General features: G+C 41.6%; 1 protein-coding gene across 2 annotated transcripts in view; it reads right to left on the bottom strand.

The window, feature by feature from the left end:
* Positions 1-21,857, bottom strand: part of Ppp3ca (protein phosphatase 3 catalytic subunit alpha) — a 275,304-nt gene that overhangs the window by 128,554 nt on the left and 124,893 nt on the right. For both annotated transcript variants that reach the window (XM_057793038.1, XM_057793039.1), the window contains exon 2: positions 13,936-14,136. In XM_057793038.1, the coding sequence (XP_057649021.1) occupies positions 13,936-14,136 (201 nt within the window). The remainder of the gene's footprint in view (positions 1-13,935; positions 14,137-21,857) is intronic.

Genomic DNA, 21,857 nt, shown 5'->3' with positions numbered 1-21,857 from the left:
CATTTTTGCTGTGTTCAAATCCTTGATATTTGACTGGCCCTATACTAAATTTTGGATGTTTTCCCATATTCACTTATGGGAAAATCACTGATGATGATTCTTCAGAAATTATTGAAAAATCTACATGTATACACCATTTTTATGAATACAGGCTACAGCTAGTCACACTCCACACTGGGGGCTCACCACCCTCTATCTGAAAATGATGACTAGAATAGAATGCCCCCCAGTTATGTGTTGCTATTGATCACACTAAGAACATGTGTTAATAACATGGAAAATATATCATTTTTCCAAATTTGAACGATTATATTTTGGATATTCATCAATGGCTGCTAAATATAAAGAATTAAGTACCAGAGGAAATATCAAATTATCTGTCAAAAATTCTGAATATACATTAAAAAATCTCCAAAAAGTAATAAGTAAAAGTTTTCATGATTAACTTTGAATCAAAAGAAAAAAATACCTTTTCCTACAGATTTTATGTGTGTCCTTATTTGGGGACTTACACATGCAAGTATCTGTGAAGGTCAGAAGAGGGGATAGGGTCCCTTCAAGCAGGAGTTATAGGTAGTTGTGAGTCATCTCATGTGGCTGTTGGGAACCCAACTCTGGTCCTCTGAACAAACAGGAAGCCTTCTTAACCACTCTCTAAACACCAGGAAATAAAAGAAAATCCTAAAAATTACTTTAGAGAGATTAAAGTGGATGATCCTGCAATTATGCAAATTACCTTCCAGGTGTCAGTTCTCAAATACCTGTAATCTGTGATCTCAGAGGATCTGGCAAGAATACGCAGAAAATAGTTCATCATCCTTTGTAGCCAAACTGCTTCAAAACAATTCAACAAATAAAATAGAAACACATTAACAATTTTTTTGACATAAAAGACAAATACTTCAATGAAAAGCTTAGAGAAAATCAAGTCTTTTACAAGTCTATGAACATTTGGTAATTAGGATTGGGCCCAGGAAAGACACACAAGCAAGATGCCAAGTCTTTACGTAAGAAATTATGAGAAGACATATTCAGGTAAGACGATAATATGAACAACACAATAAGGATTTTATCAACTACAATCATTAGGCTGTCTGTCAAAATCAAAATAAAGATTTATTTCATGTGAAATAAAAATGTAAGATATACGTTGAGGTGTCATGTGATAGGACTCATCACAAGTTACCCCACTGAGGTGTGACATGGCTTTTTTGTACTTCTGGGGAAAAACGATCCTTCATCTTCCCTTACATAAAATATAAGATGAGAATGCATATCCAAGACCTCTAAGTTTTCAAACCAATAGATAAACACGTTGTTGACACAGAAATGAAATCAAATCATGAAGTATTTCGCAGATACAGGCATGGGAATAGTTCGGGAGGTTTTCTTTGTAAAGGTTTATTTACATGGATTTTCCCTTAGGAACTTCTTAGGTTAAGAGACAAAATATCATGAGATAAATATTAAATAATGTGGGTATGCATAGTAAAACACTATGAAAACTGGGGCCGAGCAAAGACCTTGCTGTTTGAGAGTTTCAGGAAATCTCAGAGGACCTAAGACTTAAGCCTGCTCTTGAAAATATAGTTCATATGGGGGGGGGGCGGGTGTTTACCAAGTAATGGAAATTCCCTGACATTCATAGTTCATGAAATGGACAATGGGGCATTTTCCCTCTGGAAACCAGTAGGGTTTGCAGCAGGGACTTGCTGTAGCTATTGCTGGGTAGGAATGTAACAGGTTGTAGTGGAGATAGCAGAGGTTTTATATTTGAGTTAGAATACTGGTTCTGGAACTTACAACAAAGAACCAGATATAACTGGGCTCAAATATGCATTAAAAAGATCATTTATTTGAATCAGCAGTAATTTGGGTGATGTGGTTCTTAGTCTACTGGACCTATGAAATCGGACTCATGGCTAGAATGGTATCTTTAGCTCTTACCACTCCAAACATATTGGCAAAAAAAGGGAAAGAGAGATGGGAAAGGCATGTTAATTTGGCTTAGTTGCATATACTCAAAGTAATATATACCATTTTTACTTGAATTCCCTTGACTGAAATTTAGTCCATCTGCTAAGGACAGCTATAAAGTAGCCTGGGCCCACACTCAGCCTTCAATGAAGCAGCCCTGTGAATAGTTGAGAAAATATAAGACCTGGAGAATTTATGTTGAGAGACAGCAATTGCATAGAATTAACTCAGTCTGATGGAACAGCAATTCATCGTGTCCTCTATGGAAAAATGTATCAAAAAAATCTGTTTACCTTAACTCTTCTTGACAACTTAAAATCAAAGGACTATTGGAACTAAACATACATCAAAACTAAATATGAATATCATAAAAACTTGTTAAAACTAATACAAAATACAATTTACTATTTAGTTTATATACTATTAAAACCTGCACTGTATTTCCATCATGGGCAATACACTACGCCCTTTCACGATGCAAGTATTGCTATTTGGTGATGTATGAAGAAAGAACACAAAAGTTGCAGCCTTTTGGGCGGGGTCTCTCTTGACTTTTTTGTTGTGCTGTGTACTCCAAGCTACTGGTCTGTGAGCATCTGGGTGATTCTCTGTCTCTAGCCCTCACCTTGTCATAGGAATGCTGGGAATACAGATGTACGCCACCACATCTGGTTTCTTATGTGCATTCCTAAGATCAAACTTGGGTCATCAGGCATCTGCAGATAGCACCTTTACCCTCTTAACCAAATCCCCAGGCCTTGCTTTACATCTTAAAAAAAATTGGTAATTAATTTATTTATTTTCCAGGGAGAGGGAGGAGATAGGCACACACTACTGTAGTACTTAGTGGATGTTTGAGGAAAGAAAAGAGGAAACCATCCAGTTTGGAGTCCTCCCTTCGCTAGATGGCTGCACTGCACCAAGGGTTACTCAAAGAATTTCAGGTTTGCTTTCAAATGAGTCCCATATCTCTTACATGTTATAAATCTGAACCTTAAAAATCAGGTCATGTGGGTCATGAGTGGGGGGGGGATGAATTTACCTTTAAAATATTACTTGACTTTGTAAATATATGTCTGTCTTAAATTTCTCATGTATAAAAATGGACACCTAGTGGGTTAATATTGGGCTCACTTATTGTTTAAAATAAAACCCGAAATATCAGCTATTATCTGAAAGTGGTTCATACTGTTCCACAGCACAGAAAAGAATAAAAGCATATTAGAGGTCAATCAATACACATTATTTTGACACAAAATCTCTTAACCTACAATTTATTTTCTCCAACTGTACTTTTGATATTTGTATAATACTATCTTATTCAAAGACTTACTGACATATCTTAAAACTAACACAGATATTAATATAAAGACAGGCCAAGCTTTCTAGAAACTCTTGAAAGAGCTGACCCCTGTATCATGAGAGCTGAAGAGCTGGCCTGCCCCACACAGGCTGCAGTACTGGGGAGTGTGGGCCCTGCACCTCACTGGGCAGCACACTGGAGCTGACCTGTTGGCAGGCATGATGGTGAGCTGGCCCCAAGCACATGACAGCAGAGGAGCTGACCTCACCCATCTCCTCCGTCTGCCATGTGGTGGCATGGGTGAGGGAAAGATGCCTAAAAATTGCACACTCTTGCAAGTTTATTACTTGTGATTTAAAAATATTTAATACCTAATATTTCATAGTTTTATTTCTCATTTTGTGCCTTCAAACTGATATCCTGACATTATCATCAATGCTCATGAAATATTTTTTATTAAACTCAACTCACTTGGGATGAAGACAGCCATGACAGCTGTGGCCCCGAGAACCTATCTACACTCTTTTTTGATGGAGGTGGGTCTTGTATTAATCTGTTGCTTTCATTGGTTAATTAATAAAGAAACTGCCTAGGCCCATTTGATAGGCCAACCCTTAGGTGGGTGGAGTAGACAGAACAGAATGCTGGGAGAAAGAAGCCGAGTCAGTGAGTTGCCATGATTCTCTCACTCCAGACAGACGCAGGTTAAGATCTTTCCTGGTAAACCAGCTCGTGGTACTACACAGAATATTAGAAATGGGTTAGATTAAAATGTAAGAGCTAGCCAATAAGAGGCTAGAACTAATGGGCCAGGCAGTATTTAAAAAAATACAGTTTCCATGTAATTATTTCGGGGCATAAGCTAGCCATGTGGGCGGCTGGGTGCCGGGGACGCAGCCCCGCCGCTCTTATTACAACACTTTTTCACTCCGTACCCCTCTTGGTCTTCCCTTATATCTCAAAGGAATTCCAAAATTCACATTGTTCTGATTAATGTAATTAAATGGCCTATGCTGTAAATCACTTAACAAGGGAACAGATCGACAGGCTGACATTTCAGCTACACAGCAATGACCAGAGGCAGGAGAGAAGAAGCACTCCTGGTAAGAAAGATGTTCCTGGTGGGGCATTTACTACATCTGTGCCACAGCCATATCATCTCTAAACCTAAGCTGCTAGTGTGGATTAGCAAAAATGATTACTTACCCAGACACCACATCAGACAGGGGAAAAGAGAGTTTCACGCTGTCATAGCCAAGAAACAACAGGTGATCTGCACCACAGTGGTGGAATCTCACATCTTACTCTGACCCCACCGTACTGTAGCTAACAACAACTACACACACATATGTGATGAACTGGCTAGGCCAGTTTAATGTGTGAGTATCAGAACAGGCCACGGTGAGACGGAAAAAACAACAGCAGATTAGGTTATGTCTATACTAATAAGTTAACTGGCCATAAATTATTTTTCAGAGCAAAAAAAGGGGGGGGGGGAGTGCTGTTTCCTTAGTTGAGAAGTTGAGAGTCTCAACCTGAAGGGGTAATTTATATCAAAAATGCAGACAATTTGCTAACTTTCACCTATCTTTGATCTATATTTAATAAGTTAAGACGAAGCTAAGCCCCCCTCCCACTTTGAGGACATTAATATTTAAAACATGCCCCTCCTGGCTACTGTCAACCAATTGACTATGACTTTAAAAGGCCATTCCACCTTTCTATACAACCAGCTGTTTCAGGATGGTGGCATGTTTGGTCAAACCGTGAACACGAGCCCTGGGCAGCACTTCTTTGGCTGTGATGTGAGTCCCTTGCTCAAGAAGATGACGTGTAGGGTATCATGATGGTGGCTAAGGTCCAGCTACGGTGTTTTTGTTAGCTTGTTTAACTTTGCCTTGATTATGACATTATAGAAGACCAAAGCAAATGTGCCTATCCCTCTGAGAAAGGAGTTTGCAAAGGGAAATAAGAAACTTTGTATGTCATTTCAACCACTTCTTTCATAAGCAATAAGAGACATAGGCTTCTGATGACAAGGCCCAGCTAAACCTACCATGTGCCGGCCACAGATGGTATCTCAGATCAGATGACATGCTCACAGGTCAGCCTTAATAATGCTTTCTAAAGTGGAGTTAGGTTCATGTACTATAAATAGATTTGTGTATTTTTTATTAAATTACTTACTTATGCTTATGCGTGTGTGTGTGTGTATGTGTGTGTGTGTGTGTGGTAGCAATATGGGAGGAACACAGAGGACAATATTTGAGAGTTTGTTCTCTCCTTTCGCCATGTGGGCCCCAGGAATCAGACTCAGACAGAAAGAGCCCATACTTGCCCAGTCATCTCAGGGGCCCCCCAAATGGAGTTTTAAATATTATAATGTCTAACGGTGATTACAAAATCCAAAAAGAAGCAACAGGAACAGTTTCTTTAAGAAAAATACTAACTCAAATACAACAAAAAAGTATGATTCTCACAAGAGAGGTAGCATAAATAAAAGGGTCATATTAACATTCATTTTTATAAAGGAGTTCATTAAGTACGGTGGCCCAAATTCAGGAAGTCAAAACCAGAATGTTCTCTCTTGTGCATGGAATCCTAGCCTATAAAGTAATACATGTATATGCTTTATATAGATAACTTATACCTACATATATGGAATTTATGCCGATATTTTCATGTACATACATATGTATGGGTATGTACATATGCATATACAATCACACATATCCACATATGTAAGTTTTGGTGAGACTTAAAATTATTGAAAATAAACTAAAAGAGTAAAAATAGGTGGTGAAGAAGAGAATGATGGGGAAAAGGACACACATGTCATGAAAGAGGTAAGAAGACTGGGGAGAATATAAAAACGTGTTAGGATAGTTGTGGCAATGAAGGGGAAAAGAGAATCTCAGAACACATACTTGTTTAAAAATGCCATAATAACATCTAATGTCCTGTATGTTAACTGAAAAAAATTAAGTAGAAAAAGAATTGATCACTAAAAAAACCTTATTTTACTCTAGACTACATGTAATATTTCTCTTCCCGATAGGCCTCATTTTACTCTCTCACGGGGTTTTATGACATAGGTCCTTCAGAAGCGGAGTATAAAGAAACAACAACAGTAACAAGAAATTTTCTGAAGGGAAGACAACAGGACAGAAGTCACAGAGCCCTGGTGACCAAACTCTAGATCTGAAGGAGCCCAATGACACACCCTTGTCTCCTGGGCTGACATGTGCCCTGATGCCCAATGGGCAGAGATGAACCACAGAGGAACTGATTGGACAGTAAGCCTGAGTCAAAGAGTTCCCATGTCGGCAGTCTGGAGATCTCATTCAGAATATTAAGGAGTATGTTATAATTCTATGAAAAGGACATGATTATTCCCTGGGTGTGATCACCACCATCACAAAATCATCACATCCTTGTTTCTCCAAAAATATTTCACGTCAATTCTTCATATGTTAAAAGTCACCAGCCTGGTCTACAGAAGGAATTCCAGGATAGGCTCCAAAGCTACAGAGAAACCCTGTCTCGAAAAACAACAAACAAGTTACAAAATAATACTTTTTGTTTCTGTATATCTTCTCAGATAGAGATTTACACACACACGGGGGGGGGATGGGGGGGGAGAGAGAGAGGGAGGGAGGGATCCTTTAGATTTCACATATAAAAGATATATAGAAATAAGATATAAAGAAATACAGGGTTTCTTTAAAGCTCTGGTACCTTCCCTGACAGACGGATGAAGCTCTCACACTGCTCTCTGTGCCCTGATGTTGCATCACAGGGCAAAGGTCATTCAATGATGCTGCTAAGAAAATACAGAAGAAGGGCCTCAACCCCCATGATGCAATGAGGGCCAGGACACACTTGCATACATGATTTCTCTCTGACGGTACATTTGCCATGTTCATGACGCATGCAGAAATACATGCTAATTTTCTTAAGTAACATTTCTGATAAACCAAGTTTAAAGTATTAAAGCAATTGCTCCAAATTTTAATATTTATCTCTTTCCTACTAAGCTACTAATTAACCTACAGATTCCTTTTTTTTTTAGAAATGACCTCTGATGTTGGGGACATGGTTCACTGGTAAGGGCACTTGCTGTTCATCCATTGGACATCAATTTCATTCCTAACACCCCCATGAGCTGGCCCTGGAAATCCAGCTCCAAGGGATCTGACACCCTTTCCTGGCCTCTGCAGGCACCTGCAGAACGGTGGTACTCACATACAAACGCACAGGCATGCATGCACAAACCTCCCCAAACCACTCTATGAGAGCCAGTCCAGTAGCTGATTCTGATCCACTCATATACACATGCAAACACATGTGCGCTCACACGTGCACACATACACACACACACATACACACACACGATACACATGCACACACTCATTCACATAACATACACGTTCATATAGACATAAACTTAAAAAAAGATCTTAGTATATCAAACTTCCAATTACTGCATTAAGACCAAGATTAATAAATTTGGGGGGGGTCAGAAATAGGGAAGAGAATAAAAGGATTCCTGCTGTTTAAATTATTGATATTTAACTGCTGTCTAAATATTGAAATGACTGACATACACAGAAATACACACCCTGAGGTCCCCATATGGTTCCATTATGCTATTATTATAATTTATTATGTGCAAACCAGCCAACTATTTACATTAGAGCTATTCTGAAATAGAACCCTCACAATGCAGAGTAACTGTGAGGCTGAGACCTACAGACAAGAGCCAGGGCAAAGCAAGATATTCAGCTATGAGATCCCAGCCCATTATTTAAACCAACTCTCACAATGCAGCTCTTTGTCTAGAGCATCATTATGATCGTGGCATACTCAAAGTCTTGGTTCCATATTTAGCCCTCCCCAAACCATATGCTCTATGAGGGCCAGTGGGTGAGTCTGATCCACATTTTCCTTTGGAAAAGATAACTGAGTTTCTTTCAGCACCTCTTTGTCACTTGTTCAACAAAAGGTCAATGGTGTTAAGACCAAGAAATGAAAAGATGAACGTAATCGGTTTTACCATTGTGTGTGTGTACGTGCGCACTTGTGTGTGTGTGCGTACGTGTGTGTGTGCATGCATGCGTGTGTGTGTTGCCTCCAATAGGCCAGAGCAGAACTACACTGACTTGCCTGCACTGGGCCTGGTACCAAGAGTAGGCTTAGAGCTGCAGAGGGAGCCCTGAAAATCAGGCCACTGAACCTGCATGTGGACAGAAAGCCCCAGAGGTAATATTCTATCCCCATGTAAACTAAGGCCATGCTGCTTCACGGTGACAAACGATAGCAGGGGAAGAATAAACACTGATCTTTTTGGTCCTACTAGGAATGCGATCCCCACTTAGCTCTCCCCAGAGTCCCAGGCAAGGGGAATTCTAATTGACGTCAGCTGCTTCAAGGGAAGGGATACCGTGACCTTAAACTTGGCCCCAGGTCCACTCTCGCATCCAGGAACAGAGCCAGAGGGTTCTCCTGGCAACTGCCTGACGTGCTAAATGACAGGCCTAGCCACTGAGGGAATCCTGACCTGCACCAGAGACAAGTCCCCCACTGCAGGAAGTACACAAACCAGAGAGATTAGCAGTTCGCCCAGACGACGCTGGCCTATCCCTTCCGCCCTAAAAGCAGAAACTGGGACCTAAATCCCCTAGGCAGAAGCTGAAGCTCCTCCATTGCCTTGGAGTACTCTAAGTCAAAAGGAAAATTAGAAACGTGTGACCCACCAGGAGAAATACAGTACACTGGGTCTTCGTATGAACAATCTTACCTCAGTCAGAATTCCTTTTATGGACACTTGTTTGTAAAACACAAATTAAATATTAGTTTGAAAGTCAACATAAACAATCACTCTTTAAAAGGCTCTGTAAAAAAAAAATCAGAGCCATTCTCCCTCCTCTGGCAAAATCACGGCTCCTTGGTAGAGTAGAAAGGGTGACTGACCACTCTTTCCCCCTAGCTTGTCCCTACACACCCTCAGTATCCCTTTTGGGATGCTAGCCTCGCTATGAACCTTGTTCCAACACACCTCTTGCTGGCCTATTTCCTGCTGCCAATACAACACTGACCCAGATCACACTACACCTCTGTCCCTTGCCCACCCAAACCACACTACGAGTTTCCATGAACATACCTTGCTACCATACAAAAAAAAAAAAAAAAAAAAGATCTGTGTCAGTTTAAGCTGTTATTGGCTAGCCAGAAGTCTACCCCATAGCCTTTTCGTACAGTAAAACGATATAGGGACCAAGTCACACATCAGATAAGCTGCCACACTTTCTGAGTTCTTCCTACAGTTATTTTCTGGTGGCTATAACATTACCCGACTCCTCTCCTATAGCTCTTAAAAATGACACCGTGACTCCTGGGGTGTGCTTTGTTTGCATCCTCGAGGGTCCCTGGCAGTCTGAACCTTCTCAAATGGTGAGTTCCAGTTACGTGTTGTATTTTTATTTTGCTTTGTCTTAGTTCAGCTCAATAAACAGTGTCTCAGGAACTACTGCTATTAAGAAGATGAAAAAGAGATGGGCGTGGCGTTAGCTATACTAACAAATGGAGGCCACGGCCTTTAGTTTAATCAGTGCTTTGATGTGTCTATCTTTGGGCAAACACTGTTTCCTGCTATAGGCTTTGTCCTTGGAGGACAGAAACCAGCCCTTACTCACAAAGTGCACATTCCACATCATCTATACCAGAAGTAGACACACAACCTATTACGCTGAATGTCCAAACTGGGTAATCACACTAATATCTGGCTATATGTTTTAAAAAGGTATCATGTATATATTTGCAAAGGAACAGCAATAGAACACAACCTAACTTTCAGAAGAAAGTCCAAAGAAAAATGATTTCCTTCTTCAAATGTCTCTACCAAGAAAACAGACTCTTCAAAACTTATCTTCAGTATTGGAATTTTCATTCTAATCAGACAATTTAACTTAGGAAAAGGAGCAGGGCTCTTTTTATACCCTATCACTCCTTTGTCTAGCTTGGGAAACCACAGAAGGGTTGCTTGCTTTCCTAAGTCTCCGGTCCAAATGGCACCCTTCAGGAAGACACAGCAGGACACTTCCTGCCACTTCTGACGTCCCCAAAATAGAATGTACATTTTAAAAGAAGAAATATCAAATAAGCACAAACTGCGGCATATTATATAGACATTGTGTGTGTGTGTGTGTGTGAAGAGAGAGAGAGAGATGTTTACATGTGTTTGTATGTATGTATGGATCAATATCCAGATTGCTAATAGCCAGGACACCACTGGTCCTGGGGTTCAACCCAAATAAGCAAACAATGAGTAAACCATGGCAGATGTCAGGACCACTCTGCCCTACACAAAATGTCCTTTTTGTTAATAAGAAGCACAAAAGAGATGCAAGAAAGCCAAGGACCAGCAAACACTGTATACAATATGTACAAATAAAATATTTGCCACTTGCTTTGTTTTGAGTTCTTACTGATCTTCTGTACTAAATGTGGAATTACACATATGCACATACATGTATCCATAAACGTGAGATATAAACATATCACACACACAATTACATATAAATGAACATAAGAAAAATGAAAAAATAAACACCTTAGAAATCAGGTTTCAAGCCTTTGTCTCCCCAAAACTCATTTATCTCCCCTCTATCTTTCCTCACAGCTTCTCCTCACCCACTCCTTGCCTGCTTTTGTTCTATCCTTTGTCTCTGAATTCTTTCACATGTGGTCTTTTAAAGTGGCAATCAGAATTACATAAAGAACACTTTATCATTAAATTTTTCAAGTATAAACTAAATGTACTTTGTTGATTCAATTATCTAAACAAATAAACTCTTAGTTAAAATATAAACATCTGGCCAGCTCAGCTGTCCAAGTAAAGTAAAATCTCAGAATACAACAACCAGATGCCACAAAACATTATCAAGTCTTAAGTCAAGACTCAGGACCCCTCTTTTTAGAAGGCATGTTGGAAGAGGCTTTCTAGATTTTGGAGTATTTGCAGGGACTGGACTGGTTGAATATCCCTAATCCAAAATCTGAAAGCTGACATGTTCTGGTTTCTTGACTGTCTGGATGGCTCCCTGTTACTCGGAGGGCTTCAGATTTGGAAGGATTCTAGATGCCAAGTTATGGCTATTTCACTTTTATTCCGAAGCATGAAGCAAAGCGTCAGCATTTTCTTGAACAGCATGCCCTGCTTTTCTTTTCCAAATTCGCCCATGTTTAAGCTGTTGTTCAGAAAGTTGTGTGTTGGAGTTTGTTCCTTACTGTGGCTGCTGTGGTCTGAACACTTAGGTCTCCCCCAGATTCCTGGGTTGAAATCTAATACGCAATAGCAGAGACTCGGGGAGGGTGCATGAAAGGGGCTCTACAGTCACTGGAAATAAAATCAGTGTCTACAGACTGAGGCCACTTCCTTCTCCCATGTAAGGACACAGGCGAAGCCATTGTCTGTGAACCACGGAACAGGCCCTAACCAGGGGACATTAAATCTGTCAACGCCATGATCTTGAACTTCTCAGGCATTTGTATTGTGAGAAATTGACTTCTGTTGCGTATAAAAGACTTGCCTTCGGAAATTGTTGTATAGCAGCTTAGGCAGACAAAGTCATTGGCTTTCTAGTGAATTAAACATAAAAATGTTTCTCCCCTTTACCTAAATGCTATAATAAATCCTTTTTGCCCACCCTCTTTGCCACTATTATTTTATCTTTGCATTTGGAGCAAAAAGGAGTAGAGACCTCTCCAACGATACCTGCTAGAGGTTCTACAAGATCTGCCTTCATCACAAAATATAAACAGCGCCCTAAGAAAAACTATATCCTGCCGCACTTCTGTACTGACTACAAATCTTTTTCTCCCTGACCTAAAGTTATAGGTAACTGATTCTTAATTTCCATACATCTTCATATCTGTGTTCTGAAAACTGCTACAATGTCACCTGGAATCTCTCTAGAGAGGCCAGGTGTGTTCTTCGTGGAATCAAGGAGTGAAGGTCCTTAGACTATATACAGGATTAGGTCTCACAGATAAAACCTCAGGAACCCAGTTTTTAGGCAATCTGTGCTTTCTTCCAGGCCAAGCTAATCAAACAACGATGGCTGAACCATGCCAGAAAACACATTCCCCTAAACACTTATTTTATGTTCCCTTCGAGCTGTAATTATCACCTCCATCAACACCTACTGAGCTCACTAGTGAATTTAACACAAAATCTTCACTGGAAGCTGGACATTATCATGGGAAAGGAAGGAAAGGTAAACCTAATAAAATATCATGTCATTTATTCTTATTGTTGACAAATAAATGTAATCATGAAGATATTAGCGAATGCACACACATTGTCATTAATGTACAGGAGACAATTGTAATCAAGCTCTGAGATGCTTCTGCTGCTGGAAACTCTTATCCAGCCTTTAAATACTAATTTTATTTCATTTTATTTTTAGGGTTTCAGCACTGGAGAAAGCCCAGCACCATCATGTCTTTTGCTAAATAGGAAGAGATAACACAGGACTCTATCTGATAATATGGAAACCAAGGTTTACTCTGATGTGCACACAGTAGGTTGATGGCTTGATTGAGTGACAATGGCCCAATACAGGGCTAATACCAATAGGACAAATGCTTCCTGCTGTGTAACTGTACAGGATCATCACTGAAACTGCTAACCGAAAACCAACTGTGGATAATGTCCATTTCTTTGGACTAGGGGTCCTCAAGGAGACCTTTTCAATTGGCAAAGGTCAATTCTGATAAGCAAGGAAACACATTGCTCTACTAAGAGCCACATGCAAATATGTTCTTCAAGAACAATAGCAAAAGCATATGAGCATTCGGAAGATGAAAAACATGAGGGTATATGAAACACTTTCAATGTCTTCCTTTCAAATATTTTGCACTGAAATGTTTTCCCTTGACAAGTTAAAAATATTTTTTTAAAAAATAAACATTCTTAGCTTCACTGAAAGTCAAAGCCTGCACTCTCAGCATATACACAACAGATTAAATCATCTAGGTGTTAGATGCTCTGTTTGTAAGATTTAATTCTTATGACATAAGAGCAGCATACTTACAGCAAAATACACATCTTTCTAAGAAGAGCGACAGAATTGACACATTCAGGAAGTAAGCCCCAGGCACAAACACCATAAGAAGGGGACCACCTTGGCCTCCTTGGTCTAAGCAGTGCTTCTCATAGCACTCAGAGGACTTAAACAAAACATGGAATGCTGGGTCTGAACCCAGGGATGCTGATTCAACAGTTGTAGGAAAGAGCCTGAGAACCTCCATTCTAGCAGGTTCCCGGGCACCTTTCACTCCATTTCACTTGGATATGGCTGCCACCCCTGTGGGAGACTGGGGACACTCTGTCTAACCTTCCCTTGTGGTAGGGTTTCTGCTGACAAAACACTGTCAATTAGCTATATTTACATCACTTCTGAAATCACAGTAACTCAATTTTGCAGACAATCAGTGATTATAAAAATGTTTCTATGCACAGACAAATCTTTAATCCCCTAAGGAAGCCCAGATGAAGTGTAAGGCACCTGAAGGCTCACTGGTGGGTAGGATCTTGATTTACTGTTCTCTACAGGGCTTGGTGCAGAGTGGCTTCCATGCCAGGGTCTTACCTGTGACTGGGGCATCAATATCCAGCAAGTTCTTTTCCTGTCGAAGAATCGAAGCACCCTCTGTGATTATTCTCAAGGCGACACTTTCTTCCAGCCTGCCCTCCTTCATGAGATGTGCTTTTAAGATATCCACACGCGGCTTCCCATCATTATCAAACACTTCCTTCGCTGTCAGCCGGTGACTTGGCGGAAACGGAACAGCTGAAAGGGGCAAAGTTGAAAGGTTACATTAACCAAAGCACGCCCACAGCAGGCAGATGCCCACCAAATAACTACTCCATCACTAACCAGCTAGTGCTATATTTAATGCATTCTCGAATTAAAACTCAAGCAAGAATTAAAGAATGCCTTCTTCCTTTGATTCTAGAAATAATTAGTGGCCATGGAAAACGGCATATGGTTCTTCTCCGTCAGTACTATTGTTTACATAGGAAAGATCCTGATTGATTTTCTTTAATCTTTAAGGAGAAAACTTCCTGTTAGGCAATCACCGATTCCATAAATAAAAACGGATCCTAAACATCCGCTTGGAATCCACCCCAGCAAAGATGGCTCTGCTCTGCTAGGGCCAATGGGAAGGATAAGACAACTCAACAAGTTTGTCTATTGCCACTGAAGTGTCTTCGCTGAGCCCAACTCCGACTATTAACTATTATCCCCCACCATTACAGGGCAGAACAGAAGCTTCAAAGCAAAAGATGCAAAATGCACTGAAGCTTGAACAGGAAGGTAAAATTTGTGTTTGAGATTATGTCTACAACTCAGCCCATCACACATCTGCCTCACAAACTTGAAGACCTGAGCTCAACTTCCAGTACCCATTTCTAAGACGCCATGAACAATGGTGATGTGTGCTTGAAAGTCCAGCCCTGGGGAGGCAGAGACAGGTAGATTCTAGGGTTCGGAGATGACTGGGCAGCCTAACCTGTGTGTCCCGGGTCCTGGTGAGAGACTAACTCTCAACATGCTAGACTGACAGCCTACTGAGGAACAACACCAGGGTCTGACCTCTGGTCTCGTGCACATATATGCACATGCTCACACACGCACACACTTACACATACACACACGCATTAAACAAAAGAGTACTAAGGCAACATTACAAAGGACGAGGAAGGAACTAGTGAGGTAGCACAATGGGCAGAGCAATGCAGTGTAAGCAGCAGGACCTAAACTAGGAATCCCCAGCACCCACAGAAAAGCCAGGTCTGCTCATTCATCTGGAACTCTGCAGGAGGAGGCAGGAAAGAAAGGCAGCTTGCTGGACCTCAAAGGCCAGCCAATCTAGACAAAGGGGCAAGCTCTAGGCTCAGTGAGTGACAGTATCTCTCAAAAAAGTAAGGGGGAGGGGGACAGAAGACCTCTGAGACTGCCCCTTGGCTCACACTAGTATGTGTACACATATGCATACACACGTACACTGCACACACAGATATAAATATGAACACACATAATACATAGACACAGTTTTTAAAGGGGAAGATGGTGTCAAAAAAAAACCAGAAAAACACCATGAAGGCAAATATTATGATTGCTTAGATAAAAGAAACAAAAACCCAGTCCCTCTTCCATCTACCCATTGTGCATCTGTACAGTGAGCATTTCTCTCACAGCTACTCCGATCTGCCGAACACCTGCCCACGAGCTAACATCTGCTGAACACCTGCCCAAGAGCTAACATCTGCTGAACACCTGTCCTAGAGTTAACATCTGCTGAAAACCTGCCCTAGAACTAACATATGCTGAACACCTGTCCTAGAGTTAACATCTGCTGAACACCTGCCCTAGAACTAACATATGCTGAACACCTGCCCACGAGCTAACATCTGCTGAAAACCTGCCCTAGAACTACCATATGCTGAACACCTGCCCACGAGCTAACATCTGCTGAACACCTGCCCTAGAACTAACATATGCTGAACACCTGTCCTAGAGTTAACATCTGCTGAACACCTGCCCCAGGCTCCCTCTGCCACCACATGTTCACCGAGTCCTAGAGCTAACACCTACCACAGGTTCACTCTGCCACTGCGCATTCACCAAGTCCTAAAGCTAACATCTGCTGAACACCTACCCCAGGATCCCTTTTCCACAGCGTGTTCACCAAGTCCTAGAGGTGCCAGGATGTTCAAAGATCCACTGTCAGGGATGATGTCATGAATTCTGATAAACAGGCCACGAGCTGCTTTAAAAGCTCACTATTTGTCTGTTTTACATAAGAACTCACTCATTGAACAAGTCAGAAGCATCAGCAGTAGAACCTGCCTGGGCCATCGCCACTATGCCAGGTTCCTAAGGGCATCTTCATTAAGACCATTCTCTCAACAAAAACATTGATTTCAAGAAAAACAAACAAAGAAGAAACCCATTCTCCTACTACACAATACTTCCTCAAAGAAGAAGCAAGGCTTATGTAGACACATGCTAGAAATGTGTCAATCTAACAGCCTAAGCTTGTTACCAGGATGAAATTGTAAACACTTAAAAAAAAAAAAAACAAACAGGAAATGAACTTTTCCCTGTGGACACAGCCATGGCTTTCCTCACAGACCAACCGTTACACCCATTAGACAATGCTGAGGTAATGAAGAGTCAGACAGACTCCGTGGGTGAGCAGGAAAGAGGCTTTTGGTCCCAGCCCGGTGAACATGGATATAATAAGCTTTAGCTCTGAAATCTTAGCCCTCTGACCTTGGGAAGGTTAAATAACCTCCTCTGGCTTCAGTTCCCTCACCTGTACAGTGGGATTATATGCATCTGCAGAGTGTTATAATAACTAAAGCAAATAGTAAGTATGGCACCTCACAGCCACAGTGCTGTTATTTTACACCAGGCACAGCGTAGTTAATAAAATCAGACTCAAAGAGAAAACTGTGAGACTCATAAAGCATAAGTCCATGTGTTTATGTATCAACTCATTGAGTCCCCAGAACATTAATGTGTGGGAGAGACCTGAGGTTCAAGAGTATTAAGCACTTTGCCCGAGATAATCACCTTCTGATTTGTGTGTAAACTCACCTCCTTTAAACCTAGGCAGTCTGATGCCACGATACTCAAGTTAATAATTAAACTACACTGCTTCCCAAAAAGTACTGAAGACAGCACATACTCATTAAAAAACCATCAGTAGATCACGGTTTCAAAACTGAAATTCTGAGACAAGAGATGTTTCTTGTAGATAATCAGTTTTTCTGTGACAAAATAATGTTTTATATTCTAAGGGCTATATTGGGCTGTTCTATAATAGACAAATCTGAATGCTAAAGCATAATCATTCCTTCAGGAAGAGGAAAGGAGGATACTAGGTCATGGAGCTTAGAAGTTCTCTTGCCATTTGGTTCCTGGCCATCGCCAGTACTTCTTGACTAGATGTTTGTTAGGAAAATGTAGAGGCCTTGGGAGATAGGTCGAGCACGGCCTGGAAGAAGCCTGAGCTAGCTCAGGAGCACCAACAGAAGGCAGGCACTCCTTCATGGTGGGATCCATCAGATCCACTGAGCTGCCAGTCAGACTGGCAGTGAACTGAAATCAGTGAGCCCCAGGTCCCAGTGAGGGAATTCCTAGGTGAAATGACAAGGTGGCCAGTTCCTAAGGAACGACACAGAGGCTGAACTCTGCGCTACGTGGGCACTCAAATATGTGCACACATCCAGGGATAGACAAAGCACAGAGACATTTCAACAGCCACATTTTTTATGAGACAGCATCTCACTATGTAGCCATGCCAGTCTTGAACATACAGAGATCTGGCTGCCTCTGTCTCCCGAATGTTAAAGAGATGTGGCATGACACGCGGCAACAACTATCTTTTATAACCTGAGACTTTCTGTATCTTTTGAAGTTCACAGATATCTTACTGGATGTTCCTCAAAGTTGCTGAGTCATAAGTCAAGGGGACATCTGTTAAATAGAAGGGTGTAGAAGGGGAGACTTCAAAAAGGTCCTTGGCGTAAGGGCAAGAGCTGGCTTTTAAAATAAATATCATTCCCCAAGGCGCGAGTTAGGCAACTGTGAAGGTTGAAGTGGTTCTGCGAAGCTGTCAGACAGACAGACAGACACACAGGAGGGAAGGGGGGTGCCTGTCAGGTGGATGAAAGTGATGACCTCATTAAACTAATGTAGAGCAAAGGATTCAAGCAGAAAGATGCACAGCATCTAAGGTGCTGAGACACAAGGGAAGAAAACCTAGGACAGAGCCCTCTTTGGGATCTGACGTTCTCTCAGAGCTGGGCTCTCCTCTCTCCATGGCCAAGATTAGCGAAACAACAGAGTTTTCCACACTTCATTGTAAGCTTTTCCCATTTTATTTGGGGGTGTGTGTGCACGCGCACGTGTGCGCACGCAAAAGAGAGTGTGTGCTCACAAACTCCTAGAGGTCAGAGGATAATAGCTTTGGGGAGTGGGATCTCTCCTTCCTCCCATAAGTGGGTTCCAGGGATTGAACTCAGGTTACCCTGCTTGGGCACCACTGTCATTAGCCACTGGGCTAGACTGAAGTAAAGCCACCTGTTCTGAGGTTTAGGTGCTGTGTCCAAACAAACTGTATCAACGGGAGGAGGGGAGAGGAACACAGCCAATAGCAGACCGCGTTTCCCATTGGCTGAGAGGAACACTAATGTGGCCTGGCCTCTCAGCAGGTCAGACAGATGGCAAGGCCTGTGGGAGGCAAGCTGGGCTGCCATGATGCCAATCACGATACACAGGGATGCTGAAGGCCAGGCAGGAGTTTTCCAGCACAAAAATAAGAGTGGACTAATATTTGTGCACCTTTTAGCTTTACAGAAAAAAAAAAAATACCAGACCCACAAAGGTCACATTTATTTGCTTTCTCTCTTCACCTAGAGCCCTACATACAGCCCTGTGCCAAATGTTGAGCAAAAGCTATTTGGACCAGAGAATCCCATGTGCCTGGAAAATATTTTTTCCCATTAACTCATTGCTCATTGTGAAAGCGGCTGTGTTTAGCATAATAAACTTGTTCTCCCTCTTTCCTTTACTTTGAGTATTGCAGTCAATTGCTTTCTTTGATACGGGCTGGACCTGGAGAAGTGGGGTGTCTCGGCGCTACTAAAACTTATCAACAAGCTGTGATTTGAGCTTGTTCTTTCTGAGAAAATTTTCTTATAATTGCCTTAAATGCGGAATAATTTTATAATGCTTCTTAGAAACGTCCTAGAGAGAAAAAGGAACATCCAGCTTTCTCTAACTTCATCATATCTTCAGATTGGTAACATGACAAACACTAGGTACAACGTGGGATGAAGGATGGCGCAATTCTATCGTTACTAAGATAAAACTACTTTAAGGTCATTTTGGTGAACTAGGGTCATGTTCTTGTATCACAGATGGAGCGGGCCTGGTAGGTCCATCTCCAATGGCCAAGATCTAATAGTTTCTTTTTCATTTGTTGATTCCACCAGGGCTCAGCTGTACGCTAAGGAGAAAAGTTCATAAAATGGTGACAAGAAAAAATCATGGATTTCAGAGAAATATTCTGCCAAGTGACTTGTTTTTTAACCCTGAAAACCCAAACACTACAAATCCCCAAAGGAGAAAGAGTCGAAACCCAGCAAGCTTGTTTGCTCTTCCACTTTCACAGCAAAATGCTGAGGACGCGCGGGAGACCCGACTGGCTCAGCAGCTGAGGGCACATGCTGCTCCCCCAGAGCACAGTTCAGTTCTCAGAAAGGACATCGAGCAGCACACGACTGCCTGAAACTTCAGCTCCAGAGGATCTGACTCCCCTCCTCTTGAAGGTGGTGCATGAAAATGACGCACGTAGAGACAAGCAGGCTCACACGCAAACACACAAATAATAACACAACCCCCCAGGGCTTCTGCTCTGCTTTCTTTATGTATAGAACATAGGAAATCACTTATCTTTAGTTGTTGCACAAGCTCTAGCTCCAAGCTAACTGGTGACCTTTCATTAAGGGCTCTGTTAAGCAAACCAGAAAGTGTTCATTCAACACTGACCCACTAACTAATGTTGGACCAGACTAGAGTAAAATACAAACATGGGATGAGGATACCCAACATCAAAAGGCTCTCCAGCGGTCAAACCAGTGCTGTCATCAGGCATTCTGATTCCTACAACAGTCTCTTGACCTTGAGATGGGCACAGCTTACCAAGGTACTGAGAGTCATAGGTGTTTGGAGAGTGGGACCAAGACATGCTGGAAATCTACTGTATTTCGAAGATACAGTGCATCTTTGTGGGCCTGTGACTTAGCTACTTCCCCATCACTATGATAACACACCTTGGCAGAGCAATTTAAGGGAGGAAGGTTTTATTATTTCTACTTACAATTACAAAGGGAGGCAGTCCATCCTGGCTGGGATAACATAGCAGTGTGTGTATGTGTGTGTGTGCGCACGTGCGCACGCACATGCTCATGTATGTAATATCTCATTAGTATTTAATTTATTTAATATTAAAATGTTTATTTCATAACATAAATATAATACAGTGCTAAAATCCATCCTCTCTACTTCTTACGTTTTAAAAGTGCAGATACTAGAATATTTAAAATCACATATACGACTACCACATGCACACGCACTGAACAGGCATTCATACACATTCCTCTTGTATATGTTTCTTCTTTCTCTGCCTCCTTTTCAGGATCATGAATCCCATGCAGAGCTCTCAGCTAGCTGACAGCCCAGCAGAGGCACTATTTTTCATAAGAGAATCCCTAGCAATATCAGCGTGAAGACCAGCCTGAGATCCACTCGTCTACACCATCAGCTAAAACATATAGAATGCCAGCTCCCTTTGTCTCCCCACCCCTGCTGCCAACAGACACCACAGCAGCGGATCAAGGAGAGCAGGTGAAATGTCATTGCAAGTCCAAACACGTTTGTCTCATCCCTCTCTAAAACCAGAACACGCACACCAAGAGCCCTTGTCCCATAATTCATGTCGTGGTGACTCTGCAAAAGGGCTGTCAAAGACACTTAGGTCAGTGCACGTTAAGAAAACAGCTTAAGGCTATCACATGTCCCACACAACTTAAAACACATTCTGGCCTGACCTCCTTAGATTGGCACTCGAATCGTATGGGCATTTGTGTAAGTCACCAACCTCTGTTCCAATCAAAGGCTGGCAGAACAGAAAGACGGGGCTCTCCAAGGGGACATGGGCAGGGCAGTTCACATTTCCTACTTGCTCAGTCATCAATCCAATGCAACTGACAAAGTCAAGTTGCTCTCAGAGCCAGCTTCCCCTTTTCCGAGAGCTAACTCAGACACAGACAGTAAGAAAACAACAGATGAACTGAACTCACGTGGGCAGAAAGGTTTGTGACCTTTGAGGCTAACCTTAATCAGCAACTCTTTTTCACCCTATCCTGGGCCATGCATCCTGTAAACAACCTTACGATGTCCTTTGCAAACAGGACATTCTTAAGGAACCATGTAAACCAGACACTGTATTTGTACTTATTCTTTAAACTTTGTTTAATCTTTGAGCCTGGTTATAAATTATACCCTTGGGGCAACACAACTTCCAAAGTAAATATATATGTTGAGTTGGGTTCCCTTGCTTCTGATGACAAAATTAGATTAACGATCTAACCAGTCACAGGAATGTATGAAATAGGTAGGCATTACCTAAGAGGCCAGTCAGTGAGGAGGCTGGGGGAAAGGAGCAATAAACAAGCTGAACTGTCTGACACAGACTGTGGAGCTGACGCTGGGGCGCACAGTAGCTTTGGTTGGAGGCATGGAAAACCTGTTAGGAAGCAGGGCTAAGGAAAAAATGAAGAGACAAAAAGAAAGCAGGTAATGAGAATTCCAAAGGGCCCTCTTCTTGAAGAAAAGGTGTAATAAATAGTGACCTGGTTTTTAGACGAATCTAGACTAAAACGAACTATTTTAAGGTAATAATAGAGTGAGCCTTGGTAAGTTTCTCTATTTGA

Source organism: Chionomys nivalis, chromosome 18 (assembly GCF_950005125.1).
Source record: "Chionomys nivalis chromosome 18, mChiNiv1.1, whole genome shotgun sequence".
In the NCBI taxonomy this organism is placed as follows: Eukaryota; Metazoa; Chordata; class Mammalia; order Rodentia; family Cricetidae; genus Chionomys; species Chionomys nivalis.
This window is presented reverse-complemented; position numbering and strand designations above follow the sequence as displayed.